General features: G+C 36.0%; 1 protein-coding gene across 1 annotated transcript in view; it reads left to right on the top strand.

Annotated features, from left to right (window-relative positions):
- Positions 1-14,309, top strand: part of TSPAN2 (tetraspanin 2) — a 50,615-nt gene extending 36,306 nt beyond the window's left edge. The window contains exons 3-8 of the mRNA XM_015812062.1: positions 4,271-4,368; positions 5,736-5,810; positions 6,388-6,483; positions 9,478-9,549; positions 12,001-12,084; positions 13,790-14,309. Of these exons, the coding sequence (XP_015667548.1) occupies positions 4,271-4,368; positions 5,736-5,810; positions 6,388-6,483; positions 9,478-9,549; positions 12,001-12,084; positions 13,790-13,855 (491 nt within the window). The 3' untranslated portion in view covers positions 13,856-14,309. The remainder of the gene's footprint in view (positions 1-4,270; positions 4,369-5,735; positions 5,811-6,387; positions 6,484-9,477; positions 9,550-12,000; positions 12,085-13,789) is intronic.
- The last annotated feature ends 1,484 nt before the right edge of the window (positions 14,310-15,793 follow it).

Here is a 15,793-nt window from a genome sequence, read left to right as displayed (position 1 = left end):
GTCTCTTCATAATGGTTCAGTTACTAGCTTTGCTAGGAAGGACTTACATCATTAGACATAGTATAATTGGTGCTGCGGGATTTAAGTAAATTAGATATCAGCTGCATAAACAAGGAAACTTCCTCTGAGGTTAATTATGTGTGGAAACACTAGCTGAAAGTTTGCATGTCACCTTAGAGACAGGGCTCTGAAGCAGAGAAGAAACAATGAATGCCCAGCTTTCTTGTCTGCAATGTAGTAGTTCATGTTGCCAACAATGCTACATACTCTGCGCAGCTGCAGAGTCCTATCCAACCATCCCATAAGCAGTGCAGTGAGATGGAATTCTGCATTCACCATTTGTGACAAAGACTGTCTTCATCTTCGTTCGTCATACAAAGTACTCTTTTTCTTTCTTTCTAGATGTTTAGCCTTGTTGCAAGGCAACTGATGTCTCTGCCATACTCAGATGAGACTCTCTTATTGCTAAGAGCAAATCAAAGGGGGAAAAGCTTTGATCTCATGTAAGAAGAAATAAGCCCCCCCCCTTTTTTTTTGGCAAGGACTGAAAAAAAAATAGAGCTGAGATGGTCATGAGGCAATTTTATTTGACCATAGAGACTCTTCCAAGGATGTTTGTCACACAGATGGTGTGCATCTTCACCATAGCTACCTACTTAGAGACATTCAGCTCTTGAATAGCATGAGAGGAGCCACAAATATTCAAGCAATATTTGACCAGGGCAAAAAATGAGGATATGGGCAAATGAAAAATTTAATTCTATTTATATTAAATTAAAATCTGAATATAATTAAACTTATTGAATATTATTCTCATTCATCAAATACTTTTGGATTGCTTGTGTACCTTTACCTTAATGACAATGGCCACGGAGCAGAGATACCTAAGAAAAATGTTGTTAAATCTATGAAACATTGAACAGAAAATGTAGCATTAATTGCTCAATGGCCTATGTTGTTTTCCTTGCTCATGGCAGCCCCTGCAAACCTTGGTTTCCCTACAATAGGAGTTCTTTTCTTCCCTTGAATGATGGTTTAATACAGGGGTCCTCAACCTTGGCAACTTTAAGACTTGTGGACTTCAACTCCCAGAGTTCCTCAGCCAGCAAAGCTGGCTGAGGAATTCTGGGAATTGAAGTCCACAAGTCTTAAAGTTGCCAAGGTTGAGGACCCCTGGTTTAATGCATGATACCCTGCTCTGTGCACGCCGAGTCACTACGCCAAACTTTCCTTTTTAGGTAAAGCTTTCTCTTAAGGCTTGCTAACAGGAAGCAATAGGAATCTCACCAACCCCATTCTCTCCTGGAAGAGCAGGGGTCTGATGCTCTAGGGAGGGCTACCTCCAGAGAATAAAAAGAGTGGCCAATTAGCACTCTTCAACAGGTTTGATCTGCCTTGCAAAGTTCTAATAGAGCCTGGCACTGAGTAGCATCCCTCCCTCCATTCATGGTGACATCATCTGGAAAATATGAATGAGAGAAATTACTCAACAAGATAAAGTCATTTTGGACCCATACATTTTGTTTTTATCATCCACAGTGTGTTTAAACCACAGATGGTGAGCTTATGAATTTTAAGAGGCCACAGTGAAGGGCTGAGGAGCAAGATTTTTCAAGCTGACCCTCTCTTCCATATAAGGAGTGCCATGCTCCATAGTTGACTTTAAAGAAGCAGTTGGAGTTAAATGAAATTGCTGATAAGGCAGCCAGCTTGAGCTTGCTGATTTACAGCATGGAAAAGGCAGAGTATATTTTAAAATGCTTAAACTACATTCTTTGTCAGAGTGACTGTTGTAATGTCTATTACCTTCAAAAATAGCACCCATGACCCTTGTCCAATATTCATCATATTTATATAATATCAAAATCATATTTTTTTTAAAAAATGGTCAAATTATTAATATGTCATGATTTTGTCTCTGGTAATGTTCAATTGCATTTGGAAAAGAGAATATGTGATTAAAAAGCTTTTGCCATTGATTCTACAGAGTAATTAGGAGGAAAAGAAAGGATAAGAGGTAAAAAAAAAAGTATTTAAAAAATAATCCATCCTGCAAAGATCAGAACTTTCTGGAAAATAACAAGGTATACATATACCAAAGATATCTGCTAGACTAAAGTAAGCATATGCTTTAAAAAGTGGCTTCAAAACTCAGGTTGCAAGCATTTAGATTTTCAGAGTAATTTTATTTAATTTATGCATAATGTAGGTAGAACTAAAACTTGTTTTGAAGGATCAAAATAAATTCTCTGTGTTATGGCAGCAGGTTTAGTCCTTGAAAAAAATGACATATTTTTAACAAATTCATTTGTAATAAAAATTGTGACAATAACCTCTTAAAGAATGAGTATATTCCGCCATCTTGTGGAGCAATTGAGCCTTGCATCTATTTCACCTCCAACCTCAAAAGGTATTTTCGCATAATCACCGCCTTTAACTTGTGTACTACCAAATCAGCTCAGTTTTCATATTTGCATTCAATGTGATTAATAGGGGGGAAATACGGCATGACCATTTTGAACAGTAAGTGCAGTGACATTCAGAATAAATGCAAACAAAGTTGAAATGGGCTCTTTAATTAGGGCAATTTAATTAGGGCAAACATGGTTTGCCATTAGCTTAATTTAATTAGGGCAAACATGGTTTGCCATTAGCTTAACAGCAGCATTTTTTCATCAAGTTGTGTGATTTTGAAAGATGATTATTGTATTTTCTAAAGCACATTGCTGAACCATTCAATTCCTAAAATTGTGCGTGAAGATGTTCATTTCAAATGAGTTAATTATTAATCATTATGCATTTCCAAGACCATAAATTGTATCATTGTAAGCCCTTGATGCTTGGTTTACTTTTATGCTTCAGAAATACAGTATTTAGTACTAAGCTGTTGCTTATTAGGAAAAAGTGTTTGGGAGCTATCCACTAACTCACTTTGACTATTCAGAACAAATCTACAGAACTACATGCTCTATTCAGAATAATCTTTTATTACAAGACAGATTTTGAGCCTTTGTTTAGTTTATATAGTCTCTGAGTTATCTTGAATACTTCACTTTTTATATATTTTTTTGCAACTTGTTATATTTTTTGTCTCTCTGAAAAGTAATTAATGTATTTATTAATGAAATTTATAAAGATCACCTATTTGACAGAAAATAATACAATAAACTGGTTTGGCAAGAACAAACTGCTGGGACATGTTGCAGATTAAAAACTTTTTAATTAATTTGACATAGAAGACTTGACTTCCATTATGAATGGCAGAATAATGGCCTCTGTCCCTACTTGTAGGTTAAACTAAAATATTTATAAAAACATTCCTGAATACTTTGTTCTGTTTTCTTAAAATTCTGCACTATATTTTTATTCCATTTTTGAGTAGATACACATGAATACTTTGGGTAACACAGTCTTTGGAAAAAGAAGCTGGAGGCAAAAATTAAGATGTATAGTTCCACTCAGGCGAGAGCATTAAATAAAGTGTAAAGATGGAAACCTGAACTATGAAAAAAATTCAGTGTTGTTATTAGCTGTATTTTATATAGTACTCAGCAGGTATATGAAGCAGCCGTATTTTCTTCATAGCCATATTTTCTTGAATTGCAGGAAAGAGCAACAGAGAGCTGGCTGCCAGTGCAATACTTAGTTCCCCAATTTATTTTTTTGCCATGTGGCAACAAATTGTGTGACACACCACACAATCATCTTCCAACTTTGTCAGCCCTTTCTGTAAGTGTAGCATTACAGAGGCTCTGATACCCAATCAGAACAGAGCTATATTTTATATATCCATTGAACTGCAAGAAGATTAGCCTGCAACTAACCATCAGGAAATCAGAGTTATGCCCTTAGGTGTTATGTTGAAAAGCTTGCAGCTCTATAGCATAGGCAGTCCCTGCCTACCTTCAGAGACCACCATATTCAGCTCAGAAGAGAGTTTGCAAGAAATTTTAAGGATGCAGGGTGGTGTGCTTGAATTGTTTAATTATGAAGGTGGCTTAAAGACATATCTGAGTGTCCTGTCTTTCACTGTACTGTTTCTAGCTCTCCATGCCTGAATTAAATCCCAAAATAAGACATCAGGAGGACATTGGGCTTCCACTTCCAGATTCAGTAGTAGATTGTTGATTAAAGGGGGTCCTCCCACTGAGAAATTCTTGGAAAATGTATTCTTCCCTTGGAGAAATCATTCATCCAACTTTTGTGTCTACAATACTGGAATTTTAAAAAGTTATTTATGGTTGTTTGCCTATTCTGTCTTCCCTTACAGGACTGTATGTCCTGATAGGAGCAGGAGTACTGATGATGGCAGTGGGATTTTTTGGATGCTGTGGAGCAGCACGAGAGTCTCAGTGCCTGCTTGGAGCAGTAAGTAATCAACACGTACAGTAAGATGATATGAGGCCTCTCTAGATGCAAAATCATTGTGCATTAAGTCAATCATGAATATAAGGTCCCTGTTCTAAGGTATTTGTATTTTGCTTTATTCCAAGTCCAAAACAAGAAAGTCTGTTTTTAAATTCAAACATCAAACTGTGAATTAAGATCCTGGTTAGCAGACTGGTATTAAAAACAGATCTGTTTCTGACATCACAGAGAGCAGATAAAAGCTGGCATAAAAGAGACTTAAAAACAAAAGAGTGGTGGATCTGACATCATATCCCGCTAAATAAATTACAGTTTTTTTAAGTCAGGACACCTATATTAAAATCAATCTGCTGTACATTGGAAGAAAGAGGGAGGTGGAACATGTAAACCTTTTGTATAAATACAATAACTTGGAGGTCCCTTTATTATCTACCCATCATGACCCTAAGTCAGTGGTGGCGAACCTATGGCACAGGTGCCAGAGGCGGCACTCAGAGCCCTCTCTGTGGGCACGCACGCCATCGCTTTCAGCTGGGTTTTATAAAACCTTTCCGCTTTAGGCCTCCGCCGCCCAGTACCAAAAAAAAGGTTCAATCAATCAGTCAATTTCAACTTCTCGCAGGGAAAAAAAAAGATCTTGCAAAGTTGGAATTGATTGTTTGAACTTTTTAGTCCCACCCAGTCTGCCCTTACCACCGCTGCCACGCCCACCCAATGGGCCACGCCCACCCAATGGGCCATACCCATCCGGCACCCAACGATGCATAAGTGGGTTTTGGGTTGCAGTTTGGGCACTCGGTCTCTAAAAGGTTCGCCATCACTGCCCTAAGTCCTAGTCCAGGGGTAGGCAACCTTGGCTCTTTTATGACTATGCTGGCTCAGGAATTCTGGGAGTTGAAGTCTACGAGTCATAAAAAGAGCCAAGGTTGCCTACCCTTGTCCTAGTCAGAAATAATTCACAGTCAGTTTCACAGGACATATTTCTATCTAAGTGGTTATAAGAATTCATGAGGCATTAATTTGCAATTTAGTATTCATTTTTTAGAATCTGGCCTGTTTCAGTGTTGTGAGACTTACCACTTGAGCAAAGCATAAAGAGAACTCTACTACAAAGGCTTTGGATATATTGCAGTGTTAGAAATACTTTTCTGATATTTTTTTATCCCATACTTTCCTTAAAGGTTGAAATTATTTTGATTTAAGGAAAGTTGAACTAGTCTAAAACCTTCCCTTTTGCACCATGAATCTTGTTCTATGTAAAGTATTTCTGTTATTAAAACCACTATTTCTAAATCTCAGAGATTTACATGTTGCTTTCAAGTTTCCATAAAAGTTTAATCTCTAATCTTATCTCCATTCTTTTGTAGTTTTTTACTTGCTTATTGGTGATTTTTGCTGCTGAAATCGCTGCAGGGGTTTTTGCTTTTCTGGGCAAGAAAACGGTAAGTGAAATGCTTAACCACATGCTACCCTAAATATCTTAAACTGAAAAATAGTTTTAAACAGTAAAATCTCTTAAAAATTAAACACAAACTCTGGTGATTTCATGAATGTATCTTGGCAAATATACAGAAAAGGGTTTTTATTGTTTTCTTTGGAGAAGGTTTTTCTTGACTTCCTAGGCTAATTTATAGATCTGATATTTCCTAACTGCATATTCGGTCATTGGAGTGGCAATGTTTTTTATTGCCCAACCTCCCCAATTTCCTTTTGCATCCTATCAACCATGCCCCATCCATCAGTCATGCTGTACCCCAGCCGAAGCCTAGGGCTTGCTTTCTTGTGCTCCTAAATTGCTACAGGTTCACTCTTCGACATGTCTATTTCTGTTAACAGATAAAACTTTCTACCCTAAGGTCGACTGCAGCCCTCTTTGTTGCTACCACATTTTCAACTAGTAGAAGAACCAGAGGACTGGAGGAAAGCCATGAGTTTCCTGTTGCTGAAATTCTGCTGGTTTCTTCACTATCCTTCATATCTAAATAGGATGTCTGCTTATTGTGATTGTTATTTCTGCAGGCAGTCAACGAAGTCCAAGCTATCTATGAAAAAGCTTATGAAAACTACATCAGTGATCAAAGCAAAAACAAAACAATCATCAGATTTCATGATGCAGTGAGTAATATGAATTCAGAAATGTTGCTCACCAATGTTGCTTTTAGATGATTTCATTGATTTGACAATGAATCCAGTGATTCAGTTTGCATAATGTTTGTCTTTCCCCTTCTGGAATTTTTATTCTTATTGAAATCAAGCTAGATTCTATGTGGTACCTGATTTCTCAGTCATTTCTATGGTTTCTTAATTTACTATAATGGTCAGCAATCTCTCCAGGCCTTGGTACACACATCTTTCTAAATCTTCCTAAATATGGAAATTTCATCTGGAAGACTTTGGTAAAGCACTGAAGTTTCATTAAATCACATGTGATATCTTGAAAACACTGCAGGCAACATTAGCAAGAAGGCATAATAAGAATCTTGGCATAGAGGCTATATTTATTTATTATACTCATCCTGACAGTTAAGGTAGCATGTATAAAACTATTTCTACCACCGTTCCTTTAAAAAAAGTCTTTATTATAATTCTCTTGGTTTTTGCAAGACTATCTGTACCAATATAGTCTGTTTTACTCATGACAATGATGAGATAATGTCCTGCCACATATATTTCTGACATCATTTGCTAAGTTTACTTTTTCCTTAGCAGGACCTAGATCAATGTTTCCCAAAGCGTGATCTGTTGCTCACAGTTCTTAGAAAAGAAAAGGAAACCCAAATGCTTACTCTCCTTTGCCTCTGTGGAGAACTGCTGGATACAGTCTCCCAAACACTCTGATAGAGAGGGAAAGTGAAAAACTTTCCTTTGATGTTTCTGATGTTTCTACCCAGAGTGTTGCTAAGCATTAAAATTTTACTTCACCATGTGCAATAGTCTATTCTCCATGTTGCACGTGTGTAAAGAATTTCTTTAAAAAACAAATGCCACAAACAAACAACACTGCAATGAATTTGCTTCCAGATCTAGGTTTACTGAGCTTGCCTTTGGAGTAGAGCTGTCTCCCTTATTACAAGAGGGCTTAAATGCTTATTTTTATCCATATTGTTACCATAAGGTTACTGTACACCAGGCACATATGCACATACCTATATGGGAGCCAGTGTAGTAATTTTGTGGCACTGGGAAGACTGGAATTCAAAGCCATCCTCAGCATAGAAACTAAGGGCCAGTAACACACTCTCAGCAAAAGCTACCTCACAGGTTATTCTTGTGCAGATAAAATCTGGAATCCTCCACAGACAGACAGACAGACAGACAGACAGACAGATATATACAAGACAGAAGAGAGAAGGAGAGATCAAAGTTATAAAGTAAGCTATCTCACAAGAAGTGGGGTACAGCAAAAAGGTATTAAAACAATAAACATATTAAACACAGTCATGTTTTTTAAAAAAGAGTACACACAAAAGACTTGATCAGCATTTTCAAGTTTATCCAATGCAAGGATTAATATAAGTAGAACTTTAAGTGTTTATTTGACTCTTAAATATGTATCTTTCTTTACACCCAGTGAATCATTTATCTTGTCAGTTGATCTATGCCTCATTCCCTTGGTAGGCTTTCAGTCTTATTAACCACAGAAGCAGCCATAATACCAAATTTAGAATAACTTCTCATCATACATGTGACCATTTGTTTGTTGATCCTTCTTAGTTAGTTGTGATAAGTGTATAAATCTATGCCATAGGGCAAGACTTAAGGAAAGTCCAAGACAGCCTACAGTTTGTTTCTTTTGTATGCTTGGCTGAGCTTGAATTCTTAAGAGGCTTTGTTAAAAACTGAACTTAATCCAATACAACTTGATTCTACTGCATAATATTGCCACTCAGCAGCTAATATTCGGGGGGGGGGGGAACCAATTCCTTTATTTCCAGTGCCATAAGATTTAAAATAGTATTACATTTTGCCACAGCAAAATGTAGGAAGCAGGTAAACAGATTCAAAAATGACAGACTCACAAATGAGATAGAAGCTGAGATTTATTTATTTTATTTTATTGATAAAATAGACCAAAAGAATAACTTTAACTGCAAAGTTTAATATACATGATATATTCATATATAAAGCAAGAAATCAAGAAACAGTAACATTCAATAGAAGAATGTGAATACAGAAATTCAGGTTCCTTCAGCTGTTGGGAGCCCCGTCCCTATCACAGACAATGCTGAATCTTCCTCTATTACATTGGCTAGTGTGTAGCACTTTTCCTGGGCAGGCCTGTGTTGAAGGTCATCCCTGTACTTTGAAAAGTTTTTGGTTATTTATACATACCATTTCTCTGTTGGTTATCAATAGTTTATACAAGATGCTGGTAGCTCATGCTTCAACCACTACTGAACCTCAAGTTAGCAAAGCTGTTTTAAAAGGAAGAAATGGCTCTTGAAATGGCTACATCAGAAAGGAGAAACAGCTGAAGGCAGGGGGATTGAAGGGAGAATCTTATCAGCTCACTTTTTAAAATCTATGGCCTTCCGGAGAAGCAAATAAATGTTCACAATACCACTACAAATCTAGAGAACATTTGCTACATGCTGAATTTGATAAAGCTCCCAAGTGCTCTTCAGGGGTAGTCTCATATACAGAAATCACAGAAATCAAGCCGTTAGATAACTAGGTCATGTATGACTGTCGGAAGGACCTTCTATTCTTGAAAAGGGCATAACTGGCACCCCAGATGAAGCTCTGCAAAGGCTTTCCTGGCCACAGTTGCCATTTGCTCAATAGGCAGGAGCTATGAGTCCAAGAAGACCCTTTGAACTGTGCACAACTCCTAAATGGAGAACTGCTATCCTATCCAAGGTTAAAGATGGAATACTACCCAGATCGAGGCAACTCTAATATCCATAACCATACAGACCAGTCAAGTTTGAATGGAAGATGATTCCTTTGCATCTATAAATTGGATTGGAATTATTAATTCATGTTATACGTTGCAATAAGTATACACTTTGAATAGTATAATTGGGATAAGCGTATTTTGGGTTTTCTGAATCATTTGAAAATGATTATTTTGGGAAGATTTGTGATATCTTATCTCTCTCCATCCAGCTTCAATGCTGTGGGAAAGACAGTGACGCTCAAGTAAAACCCACCTGTCCAAAAGAAATTGTGCCGTCTAAAGTAAGTGCCTCTATTCTGTCATGTCATCCTGATACAGAAGTCAAAAATAACCTAGAAATGGGGTAAGACATGTTGGGAATATCATCTCCAAAGGCAGAGGAGATGATCTGGACAGGAGCCATTTGGCACCAAAGTAGGATGCCAGCAAGATGATTTCTAAGCAGTTTGTTTGCTTTGTCAATTATACACACATCCATATATCTGAAGAGGACTGCAAAATAAAGCAAGCAGTATTTATTGCAGCCAATTGCTTCTTCGGCCCTTCCAATTTGCTTGCAACTTCCTGGGATGTCAGAACTGATCATTGCCATTTCCTGGTTTTGCTAAAATGAAAAATATCAGCAGATATTTTTTTTAATTTATTTGTCATGCCATGGCAAGTAGCAGTGTGGATGAATTATCCTTATCAAGTTCATAATGCAGAAGAAAAGGTTAATGTCCCCAGTGCAATCATATATATAGTTCGCTGTTTATTTTTTTAAAAAAAGAAAATAATTACATACATTCTATTGTTTGGTTAATATGCACCATTTATAGATAGTCCTTGACTTATGATTACAACTGAGCTCAACATTTCTGTTAATAGGTGTGACAGTTGTTAAGTGAGTTTTGATCCAATTTACAACCTTTCCTGCCACAGTTGTTAAGTGAATCACCGCAGTTGTTAAATTGGGTAACACAATTGTTAAGTGAATCTGGCTTCCCTATTGACTTTGCTTGTCAGAAGGTCACAAAAGGTGATCACATGACCCAATACACTGCAGCAGTCATAAATATGAGTCAGTTGCCAAGTGTCTGAATTTTGATCACATGACTATGGGGATGCTGCAAAGGTCGTAAGTGTGAAAAATGGTCAAAAGTCACTTTTTACAGAGTCATTGTAACTTGAATGGTCACTGAATGAACTGTTGTAAGTCAAGCACTACCTGTACATGCAAGGACGTCTACATTATTCATGCAACTTGCAGGATTAATAGACCGTGTTGGTTCCCTCACTCTTACTGAGTAGCTTCATGAGAGGTTTAGCTTAATCTGATTTCTTCTCCTGAGCCAAAATTTCCGGATGACCTTCTCTTAGAGACTAGTTAGAGCTGGGTCCAAATAGAATTACATTGCAGACCTGTCCAAATGAACTTAATTTTGGTTGCGTGAACTTTCATAGCTAGTTCAAACAAAATAAACCAGACAAATATATAGTTGACAGTCTAATTTTATTTTCAATGAAAATAGAATTACGTTATATGATTGTCATGGATAATGTATGCTATATAGTTCAGTTTCTCTTCACTGATTTTCCTGCCTGCAAATATAAGCTTAACCATGCATGCCACATCACTTTCTGATACAGTGCAATTCTGTATTCCAATATTTTTATTCATAGACTGACTATGTGTAGACCTGGAAGATTGCACTGCATAACTAGAGAGGCAGAAATCCAGGGAAAGAAGAGAATGAAGTTGCAGGCATCTGCATGTGAGGCAAAAGAGGAAGCTTGCATCAAAAACATAAGAGGCATAGTTTGTATCCTGATTGTAACACTTGTGTCATTCTGATAAAATCATCATATTCTGCAGATGCCTATGTATACTATTTCAATGAATCAAGGATGCTTTCAATGAATCATAATGAAGTTAAATAAAAGCCATTTTGTTATGAATCATTTTTTTAAAAAATAAAGATTTTAAAAAGATAAAAAAGAAATAATGAACAATAAGATTTTTTTAAAAGAAAAAAAATAAAAAGTGTGAAAATACAAATGGAAAAGATATATAAAGAAATGACATCTGATTTTCTTTACAACAGTAACAAATAAACTTATTATATCTCCTCCCTCATTCAAATTAGTTCATTAAGTCCCTTCTTCCCATATTCAACCCTTTTTAATCAATAAGTCACCAGTTCATTTTTTTTTTCATTTTCACCAACTGCATTGATTTAAACAGAGAGTATATATTTAATGAAATTATATATGACATGAGGGCCAAGTATTTCTATACACTAGAAGAATGGCATAATATCCTTCATGGACAAAACTGCTAAGTATTTCAGATTCTACATAAATTCAAACATCTTGCAATCGTATTTTGGGAAACATGCATTCTTTTAAATGAATCCCTCCTCATATATTTGGCAGCTTGGAGTTTGCATTGCAGCTATAGCAAAGGCAATAAAGGAAGGATGGAACAGAGGGTACAGCCAGAAACAATTATGGCTGTTCCCAGGGCACTGCTGAAATTATTGTTTTTAGCATAATATAAAAGAAACTGGAGTAGGAAGGATGTTCTAGCATCTCTTAGGATCAAAAAAAGGAGCTGAAAAGAGGAAAAGGAGATAATAAGGTGCTAGATTAAAATATATATATCTGCCACAGGTAGAGCTGGTTGTTGAGAATTCATATTAGCAGATTTAGGAAAGGATTTAAGACTTTAATGTCTTTCATGTTTTGAACAGAACTGTCTGACTGAAATAGAGACTCTTGTTAATTCAAATCTTCATTTACTTGGCATTGTTGGGATTGCAATTGCTGGAATCACAGTAAGTAATTATCTGATTGTACTGACTATTGTTGTCATCAATAACAACTCTGTATTTACACAAACCTGAAATCTTTCCAAAACATTGAAATTATAGCAATTACTAAGGAGAACTGAGAATCACTGTAAGTGTCCCTTGTATGGACCTCAGCTGGCATGCTGACTGGGGGAATTCTGGGAGATGAAGTCCACACATCTTAAAATTGCTGAGATTTGAAAATTTTGCTCTAGAAGCAATACAAGATGTAAGATTCCTTGTCCACTGTAGTCACAATACCATCACTGAATTATGACTATGGGGCCAAACAACAAACTGTCCAACACATAGTATCAGAGTGCCAAAATAGAACGTATAATGAGACTTTGTTAATTTTTTGGCTATGACTAATGAAGCAAAAAAGTATATTTATAATCTAAATATATGTTTATAATATTTAGATCTTTTTTATATTTTGTATTTTTCCCCTGTGTTTTTATCGAAATGTAATGTGAATGTGCCATATAATTAATAAATAAATGCATGTTTTAGGTAAAAAATATGGATGTTAATTGCTTCCACACAACCAAGAATAGGATCTTGGAAGTAAAAGGACTTTCTTCAAATTTTAATGGTCCATATTTATATTACTTCATTACATTATTTCATGTATTTCATCATATTTATATGACCACTCATCACATAAGTAAGTGACTCTTGGTGGTATACAAAAAAACCTAAAAACAATTTAAGCAAACAAGTTTTATTTATTATTTTTACTTTTAAATTATAAAAGACACAACACTAAAAATAAAATATATATATTTTAACTTCTTTTAGCTATTTAATTTAAAATAAACGGTCATCTATCTATCTATCTATCTACATCTACATCTATCTATGTAGGTAGGTTCTGGGATAGGGACATTAGATCAGGCATTAAAGCAAAATCTCTAGTAGCACTGATTATGTTACCTAGTTTGGTAATGAAATATCTGCAACAAAACAACCAAACTCACAGAGCACCAAGAGCCTTCAGAGTTTTATTTGCCAGTCAGAATAATTCATATAGGCCTGGCTGGGAACATAATACTAATAAAATAGAATCAGATAGATACCTGGATGAGAAGTGTTTGAATATTAGTAGTAGGGTTGGTAGTTGGGCTATTGGTTTGATCTCCGAGCTTGGCGATTTGGCTGCAAACATTTCATCTCCATTCAGGGGGGGACATCTTCAATGTGCTCTGAATTGTGCTTGTCTGTCAGAACACTGGCCTGGTTTGAAGACTATGGCCTAGCAGCAACAACCAGCCAATCAACCAGCTCAAAACCAGACCATGACTCAGAAACATCCGGACAAATAACACCCACACCAAATTACATCACACAGAAAGGTATGTAAAGGTCAGTGCTCTGACAGACGAGCACAGTTCAAAGCGCACTGAAGATGTCCTCCCCAAATGGAGATGAAATGTTTGCAGCCAAATCGCCAAGCTCGGAGATCAAACCAACAGCCCAGATACCTGGATATTTGAGTTTTTTTCCTGAAAAATAAGGAGAAAAAAACGTACAAAATACTTATAGTATCATACTGTGATCTTGAAGTAACCAAAATGTCTAGTGAACAGAGATTAATTCCCAAGAAAAACCACTCAAATTCTCTGAATCTTTGCTCATATGTGACAAATGTTGCATTTTTAAAGTTTAAAATAATGCTCTCATCTTTCAGATCTTTGGCATGGTCTTCAGCATGGTCCTTTGTTGTGCTATCCGAAATACAAGAGACATGCTTTAGAATGTTTCCTGTTTCGCGTTACTTTGAACCCAGGACTGAAAGAAAAGCTGCAACACAGTTCTGAAGAAGTGCTTGCCCACTCAACTTAACAACTGTAATCCATTTTAATTAGATGTTAATCAACTGACAGAAAAGAGGGGTGTATGATGAGTTCAAGAGCTTCTTGTGATTGCATTTAAAATTTTTAAACAATTAAGATATGAGCAATAAGATAGGCTAACAATCCCTTTTCAAGGCCAACAGTGATATCTAAAACTAAAATTTATTTGAAGTATGACTTTGCACAGGTATGGAGGAATAGGCCCTGTATGTATGTGTGCTTGTTTGGGTGCTGATGCACTTATAGCTGTATATACAGTTCCTTTTATTGTATGTATGTTTTGTGAGTATCTTTATCTGCATGCATATTTCTGCAATATGTATATTATGCATGCGCATGAGTGTATACACACACACACTTGGGTACTTTTCCTGATAAAAGGTTTTTCAAAATCAGGTCCTCATTACTAATCATTTTTGGAGAAGCACATTTCTTTAGGGAAATGAGTACTCTGTCGTATCTTCTTTCAGTCTTTGGAATGTGCCATTTAAGATAATGTCAGGCAGGAAAGACTAGGACCACATGTGTAAAATAATTTATTACTACTCTTGCCTATGCAAGGAATCTACTCAACTAATGGGTAGCACTGTTTTGACTTTAGATAATGGTCAAAGGAAGTCAAGAGGGGGGACTTAGTCCTGTTGTGGGCATGTAGAGACTCTAGGTTGATTCCTCTTTTGACTCTGCCTACGGGTTCTGCCACTTTTCCTGTGGATAACTATATTTAAAGAATGTGTTCTGCTTCTAGGCAGCTCTCCCCTTGGAAGCGTGTGTGTATTTATATATTTAGTTATATGCAGAATTATTTATATGATAGAGATTGATGGGGAATTCTCTGACCTTTTTAAAGAAAAGCAGAGCAAAAACTAAGAGATAGTACCAAACCAGCAGAGATCTGTTAAAACCCAAACTTTTATTGGGACCAAGATATCCTGTCCAGTCATGTTTTTATATAGGGTCTATTTAAAACATGACCAGGTACCTCGATCAGGAACTTAATTTCATTCAAAAAACTGTTCCTTGTTTGGGTTATTTTTTCCAAATGCTATTTAGTATCTATTGTCCTAATTATTTTTAATATGGACCAGAAAACCTTACCGTAGCATAATCTAAAATTGATGCCCAAATTATTTTATATGTTTACTATGATGATTACACAATGCACACCATATCCTTTCATGCCACTGTAACATATCCCTTAAAGTATGTTGATACAAAATCAATTCCTGTTCATTGGGACTTACGCTTTTATTAATACCCTTAGGAATGCAGCTTAGTTATTTGCCGCAGAGACCATAATAACCATAATGCTATTTGCAACCTTTTATTTGTTATAACAATTGAATGCTGGCTTTACACAATAGGGAACATACCTAATATAAAAAATAATATTTATTATTATTTTCATGTTTCAGTCCAAGTTAACCATGCGCTTTCATTGAAATCAATACTTCTCAACCTTGGGTAAAAATTAACTCAATTTGTGTATGCATATTTGTGTGTTTAAAAGAAATGTTCTTAAAATAACATGTCCATCCACAAATACGCAAGGCATTTTGAAGCTCAAAGCAAACTTCAAAAGCATGAGACAAGTACATCAAAACAGGATTAGGTGTATAGGAGAATATAGACAGTTCCTGAAGACCATGAACAAATGTTCAGCATTACATTACAGGAATTGTCATTAATGATTGTCAAGAATAATAACTAGTAATGGTGACAGTTATGCAACCATCCCAGGCATAGAATTCATTCTAAGCTTCACTCTAGTTGTTTGAACCGTGGGCACTAATACATTTAGAAAAAAGCAGAAAGCTTATATTGAAAGATAAACTCTA

The sequence above is a fragment of the Protobothrops mucrosquamatus genome, unplaced genomic scaffold (genome assembly GCF_001527695.2).
Source record: "Protobothrops mucrosquamatus isolate PMUCROS unplaced genomic scaffold, P.Mucros_1.0 scaffold65, whole genome shotgun sequence".
NCBI classification, from domain to species: Eukaryota; Metazoa; Chordata; class Lepidosauria; order Squamata; family Viperidae; genus Protobothrops; species Protobothrops mucrosquamatus.
Note: the sequence above shows the minus strand (reverse complement) of the source record. Positions and strands in the feature narration are given on the sequence as shown.